At 36.4% G+C, this 22381-nt stretch overlaps 1 protein-coding gene across 1 annotated transcript in view; it reads right to left on the bottom strand.

Annotated features, from left to right (window-relative positions):
* Positions 1-1127: 1127 nt before the first annotated feature.
* LOC149422595 (uncharacterized) overlaps positions 1128-22381 on the bottom strand; it is a 96165-nt gene continuing 74911 nt past the window's right edge. The window contains exons 3-4 of the mRNA XM_089633597.1: positions 3253-4754; positions 1128-1422 (exon numbers count right to left, since the gene is read on the bottom strand). Of these exons, the coding sequence (XP_089489723.1) occupies positions 1128-1422; positions 3253-4754 (1797 nt within the window). The remainder of the gene's footprint in view (positions 1423-3252; positions 4755-22381) is intronic.

The following is a 22381-nucleotide window of genomic DNA, read 5'->3' as shown; positions in this document are numbered from 1 at the left end:
AATTTATTTTGTATCATGTACAAGATTTGAAACTGTTGAATTGTAGATTATTGTAGCTCATTCTCTCTAATAATTGCACTTGGAAAGTAAACCATTGTGGTTTTGGATCACTATGTGATGTTTGAGATGTCCGAAAAGAAGTAAATGTTGGTTGCGCACCTTGTGATAGAATACCGGTACTTAAAATTTTGTCGAGTGACGATTCGTAAAACTTGTAATTTAACACCGAGTTGTTTTAATGTGACACGGTTGATAAAAATTGGGGGTGATCCTTTTTGAATAAAAACTGGTTTTCTTGACACAACTTTACATTTATTTCAAACTATTGAAACAGGTATAATATTTATAAAGAACTGTGCGAATAACACTGCTACGATCGCTCTGACTTATGAGCTTGTTTATTATCGAGTTATTGTTGAGAAAGGGACGAAAAAACACATAATGCGAGCCTTTTTAAAGACTTCAAAAACCACCACATGTAAATAAACCACTTGTCATCGTGATGTCTAGCAGTAAAAATGAAACCTGCTATACCGACCAAATTGACAATATTTTCTAAGCAAGGACTCACACCATTTTGGTTAAACGTAGTAACTTCAAATTTCTAGACTACAGATGTCGGTAGCCTGCAAAATTGAACATATTGCCAGGGGGCGGGATTCAAAAATTGCACTAAATTTTTGAATGATAATCTATTTAAAAATAAACTATAAAACAAACAGAATAAACTAAAAATTCTTAATCTAAATATACCACAAAAATACTAACAAAATAATTCAAAATAGCAGAAATTAACAAAATAAAACCCCCTTTTTTTTATGCCCTACTGGTAAACTTATAAATTTAACTGTATAAATGCTGTTGAATTACTCTATTAATTAACTAAAAATAACTAGAAAATTATTAATCCTATTAAATAACCAAAAAAAATTCAAAAATGACTAAATTACACACGTCTGCATACTAATTTTTACATATTTAAATAGTTCAATAACACAAATAATATAGTTCACACTGAACACAACACAATTATTGTTCCTTTTTTTTTCTTCTTTCTTCTCAGGTCTTCTGCTTGATCCATCCAAGGTGGAGTCGAGAAGATAAGCATCATAGTGTAATGTACATAATCAATCCTTGGTAAGGTCCGGGACGTCAATTACAGGTTTAGTGTCTGAATCCAGGGGCATCAGACATATCTTTGTGATGGGCCTCACAAAGACTCCTTGAGGTGTTTTTAGGGTAACAACTCGTATTACTCCATCCGCTCCAGGGTGTGTATGCAGAATTCGGGCCATTTTCCATAAAGGTGGAGGTAAATGATCTTCCTTTAAAATCACCAGATCGTCTTTTTGCAGTGCCCGTTGAGTGCTGGTCTGCCATTTAGTCCTCTTTTGTAGTTCCATCAGGTAATCTTGCTTCCATCTAGACCAAAAAGATTGAATTAGCGAACTGATCCTCTGATATTGAGTTAGTCTGTTGTCCGGTATCGCCCGGACGTCTCTCTCAGGAATGATACAGGATTCAGTGCCTATAAGGAAATGGTTTGGGGTAAGAGGTTGGTAATCATGGATGTCGTCGGATAAGGAAGTTAATGGACGGGAGTTCAAACAGGCCTCAATCTGACAAATTAAGGTATACAAGAGTTCAAATGTTAATGAAGAATTGTTGGTGATTCTATACAAATGGAACTTTGCTGATTTTACTGCTGCTTCCCACAAACCTCCCTGATTAGGGGCTCGAGGGGTTATGAACTTCCACTCAATACCTCTGTTCACTAAATAATTTTGAATATTGTCGTTGTTTTCCCTCAAGCTGGTGTACAGCTCTTTGAGCCTGCTGCTAGCTCCTTTAAAATTACTAGCATTGTCGGAAAAGATCTTTTCAGGTTGTCCCCTGCGGGATATAAACCTTTTTAAACTGTTCAAAAAAGCATTGCTAGATAAATCCGAAACTAATTCCAAGTGAACAGCCTTGGTTGAGAAGCAAATAAAGATACATAAATACGATTTTACGAGGGAAGCCTTCCTCAGCGTCCCACTTTTAATTAGAATTGGTCCGGCGTAATCTATTCCGGTGATAGCGAAAGGACGACTCGGCGTAATTCTTTCGGGTGGCAAATTTCCCATGATTTGTTGACCGGTTCGGGGACGACATCTAAAACATACAATACATTTATGTAATATCTTTTTAATAGTATTTTTACCAAAGATGGGCCAAAATTTTAATCGTATTTCAGCTAACAAAGCTTGAGGTCCTGCGTGTAGGTTTACATAATGGTAGTGACGTATTATCAATTCAGTTAGCTTATGTTTAGCCGGCAAGATAATTGGGTGTTTTTGTTGGTAAGATAAATGTGTAGCCAAATTCAACCTACCGCCTACATATATTAGACCATCATGTAAGAAGGGATTAAGAGATTTTAAATTACTTTTCTTGTTGACGATGCCATGGTTTTTTAATTCTTTCAATTCCTTTTGAAAGGCGTGTATTTGAGCTGATCTCAATAGACATTTCAAGCCTGATTCCAATTCAGCCACACTTGAATTGTCTGAAATTTTACCCTTAACACTTCTGCAGTTATTGACAAATCGCAATACATACGCAGTAACTCTTTTCAATTTAATAAATGATGAGAATTTTTCAAATATCTCCCATTCTTGAATATCTCTGGATAATAGAATATTTTTGCCTTTGAGTTCCGGAGGGTTTGAACACGAAATATTTGATATAGGCCAAGCGTTGACTCCCTCGGTCAACCAACTTGGTCCATTCCACCATATTGCAGAATTTATCAATTTATCTGTAGTGGTTCCTCTTGAAAGTATATCTGCTGCATTGTCGGCTGATGATACATGTCTCCATAGATCTGGATCACTAAGTTCTTGTATTTCAGCTACTCGGTTTGCAACGAAAGTAGCCCATCTCGTAGGTTGACCTTTCAGCCAGCACAACGTTATCATGGAGTCACACCAATAATGTGTGTCGATCTCCACTATATTTAGCGCTTGTTTTACATTTTTAATTAATTTCGCCAGTAGCACAGCACTACAAAGCTCCAACTTGGGCAGGGAAATACACTTCAATGGCGCCACTCTTGATTTGGACGTTATTAAATGTGAATGCCGCTTACCGACATGGTCCACTGACACCATGTAAACGCAGGCTCCGTAAGCTTTCTCAGATGAGTCGCAAAAACCGTGTAGTTGTAGATATGTAGATTGCCTGCAAATAATTTTTCTTGGCATTTTCAACACATTTAGTTGAATTAATTCTTGAAGGTAGGACCTCCAGGGTGCTAATATTTCATTAGGCAATGGATCATCCCACGCTGCTTTAGACTGCCATAACTTCTGCATTATCAATTTGGCTACAACTATAATCGGTCCTAGAAGACCTAATGGATCGAAGGTTGATGCGATGCAAGATAATATCTGTCTTTTACTCTCGGTTCGACTTGATGGTTTCATTATTACATAAGAAAAATAATCAGATTCATTATTCCATATTAATCCTAATATTTTCTCAGTCTTTGGATTGTCAGTAATATTTTTTTCAGAATTGCCTGATTCGGCAATCTTAGCTTGGCCCGACTCGGCTGACAACTCCAAGACATTGGACCTCCATTTCCTCAAGGTCATCCCCGCAGACAAAAAGATGTTGATTAATTGCTCTTTTAACTCTCTACAGGATTCCATGTCATCTCCTCCGGTTAACAAGTCATCCATATAGAAGTCATTTTCTATGACCTGACTAGCTCTAGGAAAATTTATATTGTTATCCATACCAATTTGCCGTAGACTTCTAGTGGCTAAGAAAGAGGAAGGCCCCAGACCATATGTGACTGTCTTCAGACGGTAATGCTTGAGCACCTCCTGCGGCGACTCGCGCCACACTATCTTCTGCAGGTCACGGTCCGCTTCACACACGTTAATCTGGCGGTACATCTTCTCGATGTCAGCCGTCAGTACTACTTGATGTTTCCTGAAATGCAATAGTTGGGTGTATAAGTCCTTTTGTATAACAGGTCCTGTCATCAAGGCGTCATTGAGAGAAATTCCATTTGAAGTTTTGGCGGAGCCGTCAAAAACGACCCTCACTTTAGTAGTAGTGCTTGATTCTTTTATTACAGCGTGATGAGGTAAAAAATAGGATTCACGATCCCCCTTTGACTGGTCACACACCTCCATATGACCTAATTCCTCATATTCACGCATGAATTGTATATATTGTGTCTTCAATTCGGGATTTGACACAAATTTTCTTTCTAAATTTTTAAATCTTTTTTCAGCAGTGAGCAATGAACTTCCCAGCTGATCAATGCATGCTCGACGCGGTAAACTTACTACGTATCTACCGTCGTCTTGTCTAGTATGAGTACTAGCAAAACTGGCTTCACAAGCCTTTTCTTCATGATTTAGAATCTTAGTGGGATTAATCTCCTCCAATTTCCAAAATTTTTCTATTTGATGACTTATTTTATTTATAGATAAATTACAACAATCTGATACAGGCCTTTGCTTTGGGTACATGTGGATTGGTCCTGATATGATCCATCCCAGTTGCGTACGTTGAAGTGTTGGTCCCGATTCGAGTTTCAATCTATCGTTGGTTAGGATTTCCCAAAAGCTCTCCGCGCCCAACAGGATGTCGATGGGTGCAGCTATATTGAAGTTCGGGTCAGCTAGCTCCAATCCTCGTGGTAACTTGAAGTCTTTTTTCGCCATTGTCACTTGTGGTAAATTTGTTGTAATCTCCTGTAAAATCAGACATGATATTTCACTTTTATAATCAGTATGAAGCGAATTCATCTCCACTGAAATTCTCTTTTTTATGTGAGTGATGTTATTATGGATCCCAGAAACGGGTTTGTTTATCAATTCACATGGTAAATTTAATTTATTAGCAAATTCTGCTCTCATAAAATTTGACTGGGCCCCTGAATCAATCAGAATGCGGGCTTTAAAAATTTTATTGTTACTACCCACAACTCCTATGTTGGCAGTTGACAATAATATTATTTTTTCTGCTTTATCCGATGCAGAAAAATTCGATACTGAAACCTCGTTATCAGCATCCATATTGGAGGCCTCCCGCAGAGGTACCTCATTGTGTAGCAAGGTGTTGTGATTATCTTTGCCACAACGCCTGCAAGAAAAGGTTGCCTTGCAACTCTGTGCCTGGTGACCCACCTTTAAACATTTAAAACAAGCTTGGATTGATTTCGTAGCATCAATCCTCTCATGTAATTTTAATTTTAGAAATTTTTTACAATAATAAATATGGTGACCTTTCTCGTTACAATAAATGCAGTTGTTAGCCTTTACCGCTAAAAATACTGATGAATCTTTTTTGCAATTATTGTTGCCTAGTTGTGTTTTATGTAAGCTAGAAAATTTTTTCTCAGAAGCGTTCATCAGTTCCAATACTTGGGCTCTAGCAGATAAACATTTTAAGAATTCCTTTAACGTAGGTAATTCGTCTTGTAATGTATATTGTTCCCAATTTTTTCGGGTAGCTGCGTCTAATTTATTTGATATTATATAAATAACCAATGGATCCCATTGATCTACCTTGACCCCGATATTTTGTAATGCCTTTAAACTAACGTTTGTTTCATCAATTAGATACCTCAATGCTACAGGCTCTTCTTGTTTCATGTCTTTTAATGAAAATAGAGCTTGGATGTGTTTATGAACGGTAGTTCTTAAATTTGCATAACGTTCATTTAATAATTCCCAAGCGGAAATGTAATTTAATTCAGAAATTTCTAGATTAGCAATTATCTTTAATGCGTTTCCCTTTAAAGTTGATTGCAAATAAAAGAATTTTTGTACGTTGCTTAAAGTACTATTGTTATGGACTAAAGTCTTGAAGGTTTCGACGAAATTAACCCAATTTTTCTGATCGCCATGAAATTCCCGTAATTGGAGGTTGGGTAGTTTAATTTCCACCTTACTTTGATCGACGGATTCGATCGCACCTTTGGCCGTTGCCAAAACTGAGAAATATTGGTTTTCGAAAGCTTCTCGTTGACTATAATTTTCAATTTCGTCTGAATCCGGTAACATTTCAATTTTCTGTTGAACTGCTTCGAATTCATCTAACAATGATTTCACCCGCTCATATCTTAATTTAATTTCATTTACCGACAATGCATTTAAGGAATCCGCGAATCGGGTTAGTTTTCCTTTGATTACGCCGCGTTTGTTTATTAATGACTTCATATTTTCCATTTTTAATTATATTTTGTTAATATCGGTTGACAATTATTTTATTTTAGCAAACACCCGTTTGAAAGAATACCACGACAACCTTGACAATACTATTTGAGAACACTATTCAATAATATTATATTCTTATTTTCAAGTGGGTAGTGATTTTATTTATAATATTGACTCTATTTAAGATTAATCTCGTTTAAATTACATGAGACCTGAATAAACATAAAATGGATGATAGGAAGGAAAGCACTGAATACTTATCTCAGATTTGCGATGTGGTCCACTTTCCTTAATGATTTCCAGTTTCAATCAATTTTGTATCCTTTTGGCTGCTGGTTCTTTGTTTTTTTACATACAATCTCCTGATCGTAATCCGGTTGAAGGATCAAATGATAAAAATTGGGGGTGATCCTTTTTGAATAAAAACTGGTTTTCTTGACACAACTTTACATTTATTTCAAACTATTGAAACAGGTATAATATTTATAAAGAACTGTGCGAATAACACTGCTACGATCGCTCTGACTTATGAGCTTGTTTATTATCGAGTTATTGTTGAGAAAGGGACGAAAAAACACATAATGCGAGCCTTTTTAAAGACTTCAAAAACCACCACATGTAAATAAACCACTTGTCATCGTGATGTCTAGCAGTAAAAATGAAACCTGCTATACCGACCAAATTGACAATATTTTCTAAGCAAGGACTCACACCATTTTGGTTAAACGTAGTAACTTCAAATTTCTAGACTACAGATGTCGGTAGCCTGCAAAATTGAACAACGGTTGTTTTAGATTTGACGCGATGGTTTGTAGAACAGCTATGATTTATTGGAAGAAAACATTGTTATTCAAAGGTTAATACAAAACAAGGCATGAAAACAGAGTGAAGGAGTACAAGATTATTTCCAATTTGACCTCCCGATGGACGATTAATAACCAAAAAAAACCACGTTTTTGCGCCAGTGCTAACATATGGTTAAACCGGGAATCGAACCAGGTAATTTGTTGGCTGAGCTCAGATAAAAAGGGTAGGCAGATGAAACTCGTGTACTATCAGGGGTGGGCAGTTCCTTTGGTCATCAGCTCGTCCATCGGTTAGGAGGTCGGACAGGTTTACACACAATAAATACACATGGGTAGAAAGGCACAAGGTATATTAAACATCTCGAGAAATTACAAGGGTGAAATAGATCTCTACTCTCTTCTCTAAATTGACGACAGGATGAGCGTGGATTCTACATGAAGTTACAAGAATTGAACACAAGAAAAAGGGGATAGGTTGAAAGCTTACGATTCGCCTTGAGATGTGGTACATCATGTTGACCCAGGTTTCCCGCGCTTAAAAGCAGCGGTACCGTTGAGGTGATGAGGAGACACAAGGTGCTTCGACGGAAGCGTGGCTCCGATGGACAAAGGTTAATCTCGGGATGTAGAATCATGTATTCGAATGATGCGGCAGACTATTGATTACAATAATTTAGATAGTTTACACACGCGAGAACTACGTGAGGTTCGGGTGAATGGATAATTGACAAACTGCAAGAGCGCGTGACTGTCCGAGGCCCGGGTGGAATGGAGACTGGCGAGCGCGGCGGTAACGAGCAGTGTTTAGCCGAAGACGCTGCGTGTATCACGTATTTCGACCATCTGGCCGCGTGTGTCGCAACTAGTGAGGGGATGTTGGGGCAACTATGCCCTATTCAACTTCATAGGGAGACTGTATTACGTAACAAATAGTTGGTGATTTTCGTGTCCTGTTGTTTGCAATTCGGCTCCTATAGGTGGCCACCACCATGTAGTGGTCTGAATCACAGTTGGCACCCCTATACGTCCTTACGTTTGTGATGCTCGTTGCCCCCCTTCTTTCTATCAGGACATCATCAATTTGGTTATGGTGTCTACCATCTGGCGACGTCCAGGTCCGTTTGTGTATGTCTTTTCTTGGAAATTGAGTCGAGGCCACGATAAGGTTTCTTGATTCTGCGAAATCAATCACTCGGGTTCCATTATTATTAGCGTGCTTGTGTAGACTGTTCATTCCTGCAATGTGTTGGAGCAGAGGATCCTGTCCTATCTTGGCGTTAAAGTCCCCAATTACCATCTTAATGTCGTTCGATGGTAATGTGTCGTAGACCTGTTCGAGTTTCTGATAGTATGTATCTTTCATTATGTCCTCTTTATCTTCCGTTTCAGCATGTACGTTGATCAATGTTACATTGAGAAATTTCGTTTTTATGCGTAAGCTGCACATTCTTTCATTAATGGGTTTAAAGTCTAATATGCATTTTCCCATTTTCCGGTGCACAATGAAGGCCACTCCGAATTTATGATGTCTTTCATTTCCACTATGCAGTATCGTATGCGTTCTTGTGTCAAATGGCTCAGATCCTATCCATCTGGTTTCTTGCACCGCCATTATGTCAATTTTATATTTCGTCATCTCCCTAGTGATCTCTCCTAGGGCTCCACTTCTATACAGCGTCCTTGCGTTCCAGGTAGCTATTTTCAAGTCCTTATTTCGTTTGCCGGGTCTTTTCCTAAGTTCAGTTGTTGTCCGAGGCTCTGTGTTGGGATTCGTAATAGCGTCGCTTTTACAGGGAGAGGTTATTAGCCTCTCGCCATACCCCCTACCAGGAGGGTCAGGGTTTTTCTGTAGGGGTTTCCATCCCTTAGCTGGGAGGTTCCGGTTTTATGACGCCGGAGATTCGCCATTCATCCTCTCCTATCTGCTATGGCTGATGGTATTGCCATTGGCCACATTAAAAAGCATTAAAAAGCATCGAAAAGCATTATTTCGTATATGTGACATTATTGAACCATAAGAACTAACCTTGTTACAAAATGTTGGGCGCCATGTAAGTCAAAGATTGACCTCACAAAATATAGTAAAAACTAAAAATACAATTGTTAAATTAGTAAGAATTAGTTAATTAATTAGTATTAGTAAGAAGATTTGTTGTTTTGAAGACACTGGTTTATTTTATAAATGTTACAATACATTCACTTTACATTTTTGTTGTTTGTTTTTGGGGTGTTATGCCGTGTTGCGCTAACTCCTTCTTTAGCCGACGTTTCGGACAGCGTTGCAGTGTCCATCATCAGGGCAGATCCGGTAGATCCGAAGATGTTCATCAGATGATCATCTTCGGATCTACCGGATCTGCCCTGATGATGGACACTGCAACGCTGTCCGAAACGTCGGCTAAAGAAGGAGTTAGCGCAACACGGCATAACACCCCAAAAACAAACAACAAAAATGCTTTTGGCCGTGAAAATCTAAAAACTTACCATTCACTTTGCAAAATATAATATATTTAATATAATATATTTAATATATAATATATAATATATTTAATACCCGTTATTATCACAGACCCTGCTGTTTTATTGTTAAAATCATGATCGAATGAAGCCAGTAACTATGATCGAATGGAGCCAGTAAGTCAAGTGCAGAGTTGGCAGAAATTGAAGAAAGACAAAAAGGCAAAGTTTTGAAGGAAGCATGCAAAAAAAATCGGTTGCCCAGCGTGCCAACACGAAATTATAATTTTGGAATGGGTGGGGTAGACCTCCATGATAATGGTATACAAAATTATCGGGTCAACATTCGGTCAAAGAAGTGGTACTGGCCTTTATTTGCATCTTGCCTGAGCAGCACTCTTTTAAATGGATGGAAGTTGCTATGATTCTTTAGGAAGTACGAGCATGATATAGGAAACCAGATGACTAGGCGACAGAAAAAACCTTCCCAGAAGGCATTCCGTGTGGAGGTTACCCGTACTCTTTTATTGTCTTTTCCAAATCAGGTCAATGCCGAATTCGGAGATTCTCGTGTGAAGGAAGAAGGCCATGACGCAGAAGATGGGAATTGTGTGCGTCGAATGCAAGAATTTCATTTGACATATCGTGGCGAATCTCGAATTCGTTGTGCTCTATGTAAAAAAAATCCAGCAGTCTATCGATGCCGGGCCTGCAACCGCGCCCTTCATTTTGACTGCTTCGAACGGTATCACTTAGAGAATAATTTGGTTAAATTTGGTTAATGATGGTTTTCCTCATTCTAGAAGGTTTTTTCTAATATTGAATTTTTTGTTATTTTGCGTATTTTCCATTAATAAATTGTATTTTCATTGAATTATAAATAATGGCAATTATTTATTTTAAATTATCAATATAAATCATACAGTTTACTGCATTTTACCCATAGTTGACGTAAGTTTTGCTTAGGGGGGTTACCTCCAAGCGTTGCGTTTAGGCATCAATTTTCTAGACGCTCCGGTGAGAGGGTGGGCGGGCGGAAAATTCTAAAACTGATTTTTGGCTCTCCTTTAAGTCTATACTATCGGGTTATAATGATGTTTCAAGTTTATAAAAATAAAAAATAAATCATGGAGGTAATGGGTTAAATAACCATACAACTTAAGAAAAGATAACACAACAACGCACATGTAATAAGACATGCTATAAATACAATCAAAATTTTGAATAAAAACTTACTTTTCGCTTTTTTTTACACGCAGACGTCGTAACTACGCGACCGCTTCTCGTGCGCCACCGGCGCACACTGGGGCAAGAGTGATGAAAAACGCCCTTTATTCACAGGGACGTTTTTAAGAGAAAATTTGAATGTGGAAAGGAAGGTTATATAAAAACAAAAATTTTAAATACATAATATATGCAAACTTTATTATGTACATATTATATATACACGATTTAAAAAAAAAAAAAATCAATTCTCTTTATCCGACTTGTTTGAGTCAAAATCACTATCATCATCACCATCATCAACACTACCATCATCACGATCATCATTATAATCGTAATCGTCACTATCATCATCATCATCCTGAGTACTTGAATAATTTTCACTTGTCGGCTGCAATGATGGAGCCATTAGCAGTTCTACCGCTTCTATGGGGAGTGTGGTCAACTTTTTTTTGGCTCCTTCCTTTTGTTCGTTATCAGAGGATCTGATGACAAAAACAACAAATTGAAAACATATTTTATAATTACCTAGAATTGAGTGTACGTATTACATCGCCCTGAGCGAAGAACAAACGCTTAATGGTAAGATTGAGCATTTTCTGCAAATAAACATGAACTGAAGTAACACTAACATTGATTTTTGCTACAGCATCCTCTCCTGACATAGTAACTGTTTCAGGACAATTTCTATAAGCTTTTAAATATTTACTGGGACTTGATGAATCAGATAAAATATCAGTGATTGCTATAGACGCCTCTGTCTGTCCTGTAACTCTAATTTCCAAATGTGTGGCATAAACTAATTCAGTTAGAGGAGTAGACATTCTCAAATTCAGAGTCTTTTGTCGTTTCATTCGTTTTGTACTCTGATCAAAGGTAATTTTCGGGCGACCGGGACCACCGCGTTTTAGTGTAAGATTAGGAAAATAAATTGATGAAACCAACAATGTTTTATTTTTCTTCTCAATGTTTCATTTTTACCCATCGTGTATAGTGTTCTGATTTGAAACGATTTATCCTTCTCGAAATGTTTTCTGGGATCACCGATGCATCCTGTCCTCAACTCAGCCCTTTTGCAGCGAATTTAGCTGATCTGGAATGTTTACGTGTCCAGAGTTCTTCATTATTGTGAATAATTGTCGTCTTGTCATGAATAAGGTATCAGAATTCACACCTGTGTGAAAAAAAGAAAATGAATAAATTTCTCCGCTCGGTTCACGTAGTGCTGTATTTGTCGCGAAGCATAAAAAACCGCTGAATTGCGTTGTGCTATATCTGTCACCAACTGATACGACTTAATGTCTCTCAGAAAACGCGTTCTATCTTTGTTCTATTATGACCAGATATGTGGTATAAACAGTTTTAGGAAGGGAGACCATGAAGTTTTATCTTTGAGTTACACTTTACAACCTTACGTCCAAAAAATGGAAATTGAATGTCGGTAACGATTATTTTGAAATAAATCTCTATTCTGACAGGTTTTGTAACTAACGTGATATTAAATTGTCTGATCCCGAGTTTTTAAAAAAACTGCTCATTTTAATTATAGCTACCGATCACATTAAAATAATTAATTACTTAAAAAAGTGTACATATGTGCAAAATTTTACAAGTGATTCGTAAATAACAATAGTTATTGGTCCTAAAAGTATTTGAATGATAGCCCGGAGGTGCCCGGAGCTCAACTAATCTCTAAAAGAATATAAATTTTTTTTAAATCACGACTAAATTTTTGTATATATTTGATATACAACTTTATCTACTAAAATAATTAATAATGTTCAAAATGTAATGTGAAAAAATAAGATAAATACCTGAACATGATGGTTCCATACTCACTTTTGGGATTTGTAATAGGTGTCTTCCGAAATAAATACTTGAACTTGACGTTTATGCTGGCACTTGTAAACGGCGTATTATCTGCACGATTGTTCGCTCTGTACTGAGCGGTGTCACAGGTAGAAGGGTATGGTTAAGGGTTTCTACCTGCTATATAATAATGCTACAATTATCGAGGTACCTCAAAACAAATAAAGCGACATCGTATTATTGAATTTTTTTTTTTTTGTTTATTGTATCAACTTCTGGTATTTGGCCCCAGTGTGCGGCGTGTACTGAGTGAAGTAGCGCTTCTCTAGAGCGACAAACGAGCGTTGTTGCCATCTCGCTAACTATTATAGGTGGGGAGAAATCTTCATTGTCACAACTCTCTTCTGTCACAACTCTCCTAGATCTCCCCTACCTACCGCTTGTAAAATCGCCCTTGTCATAAATAACTAGCTTGCGGGATTGTTTTGTTTTTCGGCTGTAAATTTATACTTGTCACCAACCAGTGATGCACAACTCGCGGCCCCATTCTAGCTGCCTGCCTGTCAATTTCACACGGCCCACTTGGCTGTAGAGAAAAACTAAATGTTTTGGGTAATTCTTGAAAACACTAGCTGAGAACATTTTTTTATGGAGTTTTGGTTTTGGCAAATTTGAAGAACCGGTTTGCATAACACAAAATTCAAAAAATCGACAGAAACCTTAATTCTTGAATTTCGCTATCAACCGCGGTCGCGGCCTTATTGAAAAATAGGCAAAGCGACCCCTCTGCTGAAAAAGTTGTGCATCACTATCATAAATTTACTCCGTGCAGGGATGCAGGTACTCGTAACTAGGTACCTTCATTTTTTCAACAAAATTGACGATGAGTTATAATACAAAAAAAAGAAGTAAAAAGGGAACAAATTTGCGAAGCTCAAATTTCGCATGACTTTTGCAGTTTTACATTCTATCCGATGGATAGCAATGGTTCACATAACCGACAATCTTACACAGGTAGTGCCATAAAAATATGAATCTGTCCCTAACAGGATAGGAAATTCTTTCCAACTATTTTTTTCAGACCCAACTGTTGTATTGTGGTGAACGAATATTATAACACGTTTGTATTTGATATGTTATTTATTAAACCAGCCCAGCTGGCGATCTGTTGACAAGTGGTGACAGCTAGGGTTTGTGTAGCACAGACAATATATTAGGAAATGGCCATAGATAACATTATACTGATAACACCAACATCCCTCTTTTCCTAATAAAGAAAAACAAGTCAAGACAAGATGAACATTACAAATATAAATTTTTCTTTTCAAATAAACATAATTCATGACATAGTAATAAACTGTAAGTGAAATACAATTACCAAATTTAATTATAATCAGATGGATTATATCTATCAGGTTTATTAACAATTCTGCCCGGACGAGTTCGAATGCTTGCCTCATTGTTTGTCAGCTCATCAGAAGTTGTAGGACCTGGATAGAACGGGATGGAATGAAAATCATTGTCAAAACGTACACCTTTCTCCGATGAACTATTTCCATTCAGCGGTGATGATGATTCCTGACGTGATCTGTCTAAATTTAAGTGTTTCCTATTCCTGCGATATCTTGAACCATCGGGAGTTTCAACAATATATGACCTCGGGCATCCTTTAACAATTTCTACTACAGTAGCTGGTGACCATGAACTTGACACATCTTTTTTAAAAACTACTTTATCGCCTATCTTCAACTCAGACAAGTTCCGAACCTTTTTGTCAAAATATTTTTTCATTTTGTTTTGACGACCCTTAAATTTATCTTCATATTCTTTAAATCGCACGACTTTTGGTCTAAGTTGACTGGATGTTATGGGTAAATTACATCTAAGTTGACGTGACATTAAGAGGCTTGCAGGGGATGGAAAATTATTTTTTGGACTATTTCTGTAATGTAACATAGCAAGATACGGATCAGTTTTGGATTCAAGGCATTTTCTTAAAATATTCTTTACTATTTTTACTGAACTCTCAGCTTGACCATTTGACTGAGGATAATTTGGACTAGTGGTGATATGTTCAATATCCCACTCATATAAAAAGTTTTTAAAAATGGCTGATTGAAATGGTGGTCCATTATCACTAACAAGCGTTAACGGTATCCCACGACGTGGAAATATAGATTTTAAGTGTGTGACTACAGTTTCCGCGTTATAATTGTGTAACATTGAATTTTCGATGTATTTTGAATAATAATCAGTAACAATGAGATAATTTGAGTTGTTGAAATGCATTAAATCTACACCTACCTTTTCCCAGGGAAAATTAGTGATACCATGGGGCAAAAGAGGCTGTGACGGGTTATTAGGTTTAAATTTAGTACAAATCTGACATTGATCGACAATGTTTTTAATATCAGAGTTAATATTCGGCCAAAAAATCATATTTCTGACTAGACTTTTTGCTTTTGACATACCTAAGTGACCTTTATGTACATCTTTTAAAATTTCAGGACGTAAAATTGACGGTATAATTAAACTAGGTCCCTTAAATACCAGATCATTGACAACATGAATTTCTGCTTGAAAATTCCAGTATGGTTTAACGCAGGGTTCAATTACATTTTTATTTGACGGCCAACCGGTTTTATAATATTTCATTAAAGTTAATAAAGACTGATCTTGTTTCGTCGCCTCAGTGATTAATTTCAGTTTTTCTTCTGAAACTGCCAGACTTGACATCAGTAAATTGATATGTATGTCAATTTCTTTTTCCGCATCTGTTATTTCTGTATCAGGTAACGGCGCTCTAGATAACGTATCGGCAATATACATAAATTTACCAGGTACATATCTGACGTCTAAATGGTAGCATTGTAGAGACATCATCATTCGTTGTAACCTTGCGGGAACTTCAGAAAGTGATTTCTTAAAAAGTGTGACTAGTGGTTTATGATCTGTTTCAACATTTACTACGTGGCCATAAATATACTGATGGAATTTTTGACAACCGAATAAAATTGCATATAATTCCTTCTCTATCTGTGCATAATTTTGCTGACTGGACGTTAGTGTTTTTGACGCATAAGCAATCGGTCTACTTTCCTGCAAAATAACTGCGCCCACTGCGCTCTGCGAAGAATCTACTGATAATTTTAACGGTTTTTTAATGTCAAAATTAATAAGTACTGGAGATGAACTTATAATTTTCTTTAAATTGACAAAGGACTGATCGTGATTGGCATCCCATTGCCAGCTGACGTCTTTCTTTAGCAAAGTCCTTAAAAGTTCTGTTTCTTTTGACAAATCTTTGATAAAAGATCCCAAGTAATTAATCATACCTAAAAACCGTTGTAAGTCTTTCTTACAAGTGGGAGTAGGTAATTCTCGAATAGCTCTAATCTTTGACTCATCTGGCCTGATCCCTTGACTGCTAAAGATATGACCTAGAAAAGTAACTTACTGTAAGCCAAAGTGACATTTATTTAGATTGAATTTTAAATTTACTTCTCTGGCTCTTTTAAAAACATTTTCTAATCTCCTTTCATGAGATTCAAGATTCTCTCCCCATACTAAAATATCGTCAACGAAAACTATCACCCCTTCTAGATCAGCAAATATTTCCGTCATTATTCTAGAGAAGAATTCGGGAGCTGAATTAATTCCATACGGAAGTCTTAAAAATTGATACCTGCCGAAAGGTGTTTGGAAAGTGCATAAATCTGAACTTTCACTATCTAAGCGTATCATCCAAAAACCTGAAAATGCGTCTAGATTTGAAAAAAACTTCGCTCCTTTAATTTTAAACCTAATTTCGTCCATTGAAGGTGTTGGATAATGCGTTCTGCAAATAGCCCTATTTAAATTTCGTGGATCTAGACAAATGCGTAACTGTGAATTTTTTTTTTCTACGACAACTATGGAACTCACCCACGGTGTTGGTTTTGTAACCTTGACAATGACCTTCATTTCCTCCATTCTATCTAATTCTTCTTTTAATTTATCGTGCAGCTTGAATGGAATCTTTCTTGGTGCATCGATTTTAGGATGAACATCAGATCGAACTGTTAGATGACATTCGTGAGGTAAGCATCCGAGACCCTGAAAAACATCATTAAATTTCTTTATTAAATTGTTCGAATTATACATTGACAAATCATTGTTGGGAATATTTTCAGAATTATTCGTGTTAGAATACACACGTTTTATTATTCCCATTGCATTGCAAGTAGCTAGCCCTAATATAGTTTGACATGATTTCAACTCAGTGATGACAAAGGGAATGGACATATTTTTATCATTATTATAAAAACAATTAAACTTACAAATTCCTTTTGTAGGAATGTTAGTACCACCGAATGAATTTATTTTAAATGCTGTTTCTGTGATAATTTTTTCTGACAAACCAAGTTTATTAAAATTTGTAAAAGACATAACATTTACATTGGCACCGGTATATATAAGACATGAAATTATAACATTATTTATTCTTAAATTAATGTGCCATGAATTCAATGTTGAATTAATATTGTTACAATTTAATGTATCAATTGTATAGTCGTGGTTGGGTATTTTACTTTGTGACAATGTATTAACATTAATTTTCCTACCTTTCAATTTCCTATTAAAACAAAATTTCGAATAATGCCCAATCTTGAGACAATTAAAGCATTTAGCTAATGATGCCGGGCAGTTTGTGCGGTGAATTTGTCCACATTTGGTACAGACTCCGCCCTGACTTCCGGATTGACCTCTGGATAGACTGCTCGGACTTCCCGATGAACTTCTGGAATGATTGCTCGGACTTCCGGATTGACTTCTGGAATGGCTTCTGGCTGATAGTGAAGATGAAGAAGGGCTTCGTAGAACTTGTTGTATAATATTCCCCTCAAGACTTCTTGTGTTTTCCCTCGATACAACAATCGCTCTTGACAAATTAATCGCTTTTTCAAAGTTTAACGACGTTTCTTGTAAAAGTCTTTCTTTCAAGTAGTAAAGATTTCGATTTAGGTTACATATGAATATGTCCTTTATTAAGAATGTTTGTAGATTGCCGAAATCACAAGTTTGACTTAGATTTTGTAGCGAAGCAATAAAATCTTCGACTGTTTCACTGTCGCCTTGTTTCCTCGTGAAGAATTTAAATCGTTCCACTGTCACATTTATTGTGGGTATGAAGTGTTTATCGTAAAGGAGTAAAATACCGTCGAGCGTACTTTTCTCAATTGTGAGGCCAAATGAGTTAAAAATTTCTACCCCTTTCGGGCCAATCGTGTGTAGAAGCCTGGCCACTTTTTGAATTTCCTTTTCTTCATTAAAATTATTAGCCATCATATAAATAAGGAATGATTGCTTAAATTTCTTCCACTCACCCGCCATATTTGGAACAATCACCATAGGCACAATATGACTCGACATTTTATTTCTTTTGACAATTTGTTTTGGATACAAATTATTGACTCTTGATGTGACTTGACTTGACTTCACTCACAATATATTTATTAAGACACACCTGACACCATGTTGTATTGTGGTGAACGAATATTATAACACGTTTGTATTTGATATGTTATTTATTAAACCAGCCCAGCTGGCGATCTGTTGACAAGTGGTGACAGCTAGGGTTTGTGTAGCACAGACAATATATTAGGAAATGGCCATAGATAACATTATACTGATAACACCAACGACCCATTCATTTTCAGAAATTGTGTTGTCAAAATAATTTGCTCGGTATATCAGTGAATCAACCTCGTTATAACAGTCAACAATTATATGAAGATAAGTCTGAACTAAAATATCGTTTTGTAATTGCTCTTGCCGTGAACTCGCTACTGCCATGATCGTTATAACCAAGTTCGACTGTAAATAATAATTACATGGAATTTATATAGCGCAGTTTAGTGTCATTTAGGTGTCATTTAGCGCGTAGTTAGGAACCTTACAAAGAGATTGATATAAGATATTTATATAAAATTATCAGACAGCAATTCCTTTTCCGCCATACAAGTGGAACCGGCGTAAAAGGCAGAGCTACCCTTCCCGCCGGAAATGAGTTCATAAATAATTTTAGTAAATTATTATGTGGAAATGTGTTAATAAATTATTATTATTCAAAAAAAATATTATTATTTTAATAAATTATTATTAATAATTATTTAATTTGCTTTACTTAGTTTGAAACGTTAGGTTACAATTATATAAACTGTGGTTTTAACTCTCGAAAAAGAATAATTTTGAGTAAGTGAAAATTAAAAGTATTGTAGAAAATATATTGGCAGTCAAACACCCTTCACACTCATCCCATAGGCAGCAATAGCAATCCTTTGTTATCATGTTATAAATTGTATAATTGTGGACACAAAGTTTTATTTTATAATAAAGTGCACTTGCTTTCAAAAAAGAGGCAAGTTTTACAGCTTGCATATCAATAGTGAACATGGGTATCTCTGCAGGTAATTCCATTGCTTCTCTTTTATCTGCAGCCTTTGATTCTCTTGCTTCTTCTTTCTTTTTGATGTGCTCCGCGTATAGATCACTGGAGAGGTTTGAATGTTTACAACAGAGGTTCCCAAACTTTTTTGTGTCGTAGACCCCTTGCCATGTTTTTCTGTTTTTGGTAGACCCCCTACTTACCTGATATTGATTTTTTGTAAATTTCTAACTGTAGTGAAGTTTAGTGTTAAAAACTTAAAGTAAAAACACCTGTTCAGTTTTATACATTTATTAATTGAATTTAAATTAAAACTACTCAAAATAAAATTTTGTATCTGTTATATGAAATAAACGTAACATAAAATAAACTAAGCAATAAGTAGGGGAGGGTGGGGCGTGTTGTGACTAAATTACAAAACTGAGTGTAGTAGAAAAATCTTTAATGAAATCAAAGGTTTGACATTTTAATGGAAACAAATAACTCTTTGGCTACATTATTTTGGTATTATTAACCTTGTTAACATACCAATAAAGTGACAAAATATTATTTTACAAAATATGGGAATTGGCTCAACACGCCCCACCCGTGGGGCTATTTGAGACGGGGGTGGGGCGTGTTGAGACGAACAAATAATTAAGTAAAAGCATTAGGTAGGTACGAAATAAAATTTGTAAAAACGAAAGTCCCGATAATATATTATTATCAGTTAAATAAAAGTGGTTTTAGTATACCTCCAATGTAATAAAAAAAATAAAAACATTTAAAATAAATCTCAGTCAGTCAAGCAAAAGTCGCAGATGAAGTCAGGAATGTATTCATCCACTCCGGCACATAACTCATGACACCATTTATGACATTTTATGCACCTCACCCATCTTTCACCAGAAATATCATTAGAATAGGGGTTACGACAAAATATACATTGCTCTTCTTCGTTTGCATCGCTGTCGTCAGTTTCCAAAAGTGGTAGCTCCTCTTCAGTTTCACTGGATGATGTGGACACCAAAATTCGTTTTTTTACGTCCAAAATATATTTTTTATGTAGTTCTGTTTTTGACAATACCTTTGTTTTATTGGGTGCTTGTTTTTTTTAGTTAGTTTTGTATATACGCTTTTTTAAATTTTTTCTCTTTCTTTTCCTTTCTTAGTTTGTCTTCTAATTCTATTTTTTTCTTTGTAGGGGTGTCCGTTAAAATTGCGCTCGTAAGTTTTTTACGATTTGGAAAGTTCTTTCTTGGTTGAGCTTTGGGTAATGGCCGGATTTGTTCTGGTGTTTTCTGACACACGGGTTTAATGGTTCCGCTAGTTGATGGTTGAGGGTCCAACAATTTTTCTTCAATTTCTACATTCGTTAGGTCTTGCAATGGTGTTCTTGTGAGATCAGCAGCAGAGGAGTCTGTCAAAGGCACCTCAGCACGATTTGTAACTTCCGATGGAAGAAAGTCTTCATCTGTGAAAATATCCTTATTAAACGGGAAAATTCCACTTGAATTAAATCCTGCCATTATATTATTTGGCGTGATAGCAAGCGGAAGAGTTTTTTTGATAATGCCCTGGATGTTCGTTCATCCAACCATCCGCACCATTATTAAAGTATCGTTTAAAAGGTCCATAGACCGACCTGTCTAGGGGCTGCAACTTGTGCGTTGTGTGAGGTGGGAATGATAATAGATGTACACCATTGTCTTTGCAGTAGTTTAATACTGCTATCGATAAATGGGATGAATGGTTGTCAAGAAGTAGCAAAATGGGCTTTTCTTTGGTACATCGAATTTGCTTTGTAAAGTGCTGGATGAAAAGTAAAAAGCTCTCCTCTGTTATCCAACCACTTGGATGAGCAGCTCCAATACATCCAGGTGGTCCATCAGTAATGAACTGATTTTTAAAATACTTTCGTGGAAATACTAAGAGTGGTGGAACAGAATTTCCACTAGCACTAACTGCAATCAGCATCGTAATGAGCGTGCCTTTTTCTGCTGATGTTACTGCTCCAACTTGCCGTGCCCCTTTCACAGCTAATGTTGGCTTCTGCACTGTCGTTACACCTGTTTCGTCAAGATTCTAAATATCTTGGCATTCAAACTTAAACCTATCAAGAATATTAGGTTATCATTAAATAAACCCACATTGTGCTTATTAAAGCTAGTGGCAAGACTCAAACTCGTGGCTTCTGGTGCACGGATAGACAAATTCGCATTCCTTTTCATAAAGCTGACTAACCAATCTTTTGTAGCGCTTTGAGTTTTCTTCCAATTTTCCGGAATTTTCGTTACATTTTGGAACGCATACTCATACGCAAGCTTTTTTGCATCAGTTGTATTAAGCCCATAATAAACTTTGCTGCATTTTGCGATGTAATCTGCAAGTTCTTTTTCCTGTGCATGAGTAAAAACTTGACCAGGATTGGAAAATCCCACCTTACAATTTGTAAGAGGACTAGCTTTTTTCCTTTCGATGAACCGCTTTAGTGTCATATGATTAATTCCAAAAGAGACTGCAGTTTTTCGAAGTGACACGTTTGTAGTAATGATTTCAGCTGCAGCTTGTTCATAAACGTTTTCTGGAATTTCCCCTCTATTCGTCTTTTTTTTATATTTTCGGATCATTTTGCAAGACTGAAAAAAAAAATTACAAATAGGCACAAAAAGGAAATGTATCTAGGTAATAATGGTACATATATACATTCATAATATGTTAAAAAAAATACGCCTGTTTACATAACACATATTGTATTAATGCATATTTTATATAAACGTAAAAAAAACTAAATTCTAGCGGCGAGTTATGTCTGCCTCAACTCGCCCCCGCCTTGATGTAACAACTCGCCCCACCCGACGATTTTACATAAAAATGGCCATGCAAGTAAACATACTTGACGTACGCATTTCATTTATAACTAATAACACAGTCAAAGATACAGTTTGTGGAGAAAAAACATATAACGACTTACCGAGTGTTAGCAGGTTGGCAGACGACTTCGAAAATTTCTTAGAAAAGTTCGTTTAGCACTTAAAAATCTTACTTTGTCGTATAACTTTAATTCTATCGACCACACGGCACCACCGTTTTGACAGAAACTGGCGGTACGGGGTTCACACGAAACGGCGCGATGCGCGCGCAGCTAAGTCAACTAGCGGGAATTTTAAACGCGATGTCTCAACACGCCCCCGTCTCAACACGCCCCACCCTCCCCTAAATGTTTTTAGTGGGAAGGATGAACCTGATGCTTTAATAATAAATTATCAACATTTGGCTTCAATTTTGTAAGGTTTAATCTTAAGTCTCCTCGGCTAATGATGTCCAGTCTGTTTCTTTTTTTCGTTAGGAGATTGGTAACAACGCTGAACCCCCTTTCCACTAGGTATGACGATGGAAAGGAAATCAAAAATTTCCTCGCTATATTCCATAATACGGGATAAGTAACGGGTATGTTT

The sequence above is a fragment of the Hesperophylax consimilis genome, chromosome 7 (genome assembly GCF_061612785.1).
Source record: "Hesperophylax consimilis isolate HC1 chromosome 7, BYU_Hcon_1.0, whole genome shotgun sequence".
Lineage (NCBI taxonomy): Eukaryota > Metazoa > Arthropoda > Insecta > Trichoptera > Limnephilidae > Hesperophylax > Hesperophylax consimilis.
The sequence above is the reverse complement of the archived record's forward strand: the minus strand, read 5'-3'. Positions and strand labels throughout refer to the sequence as shown.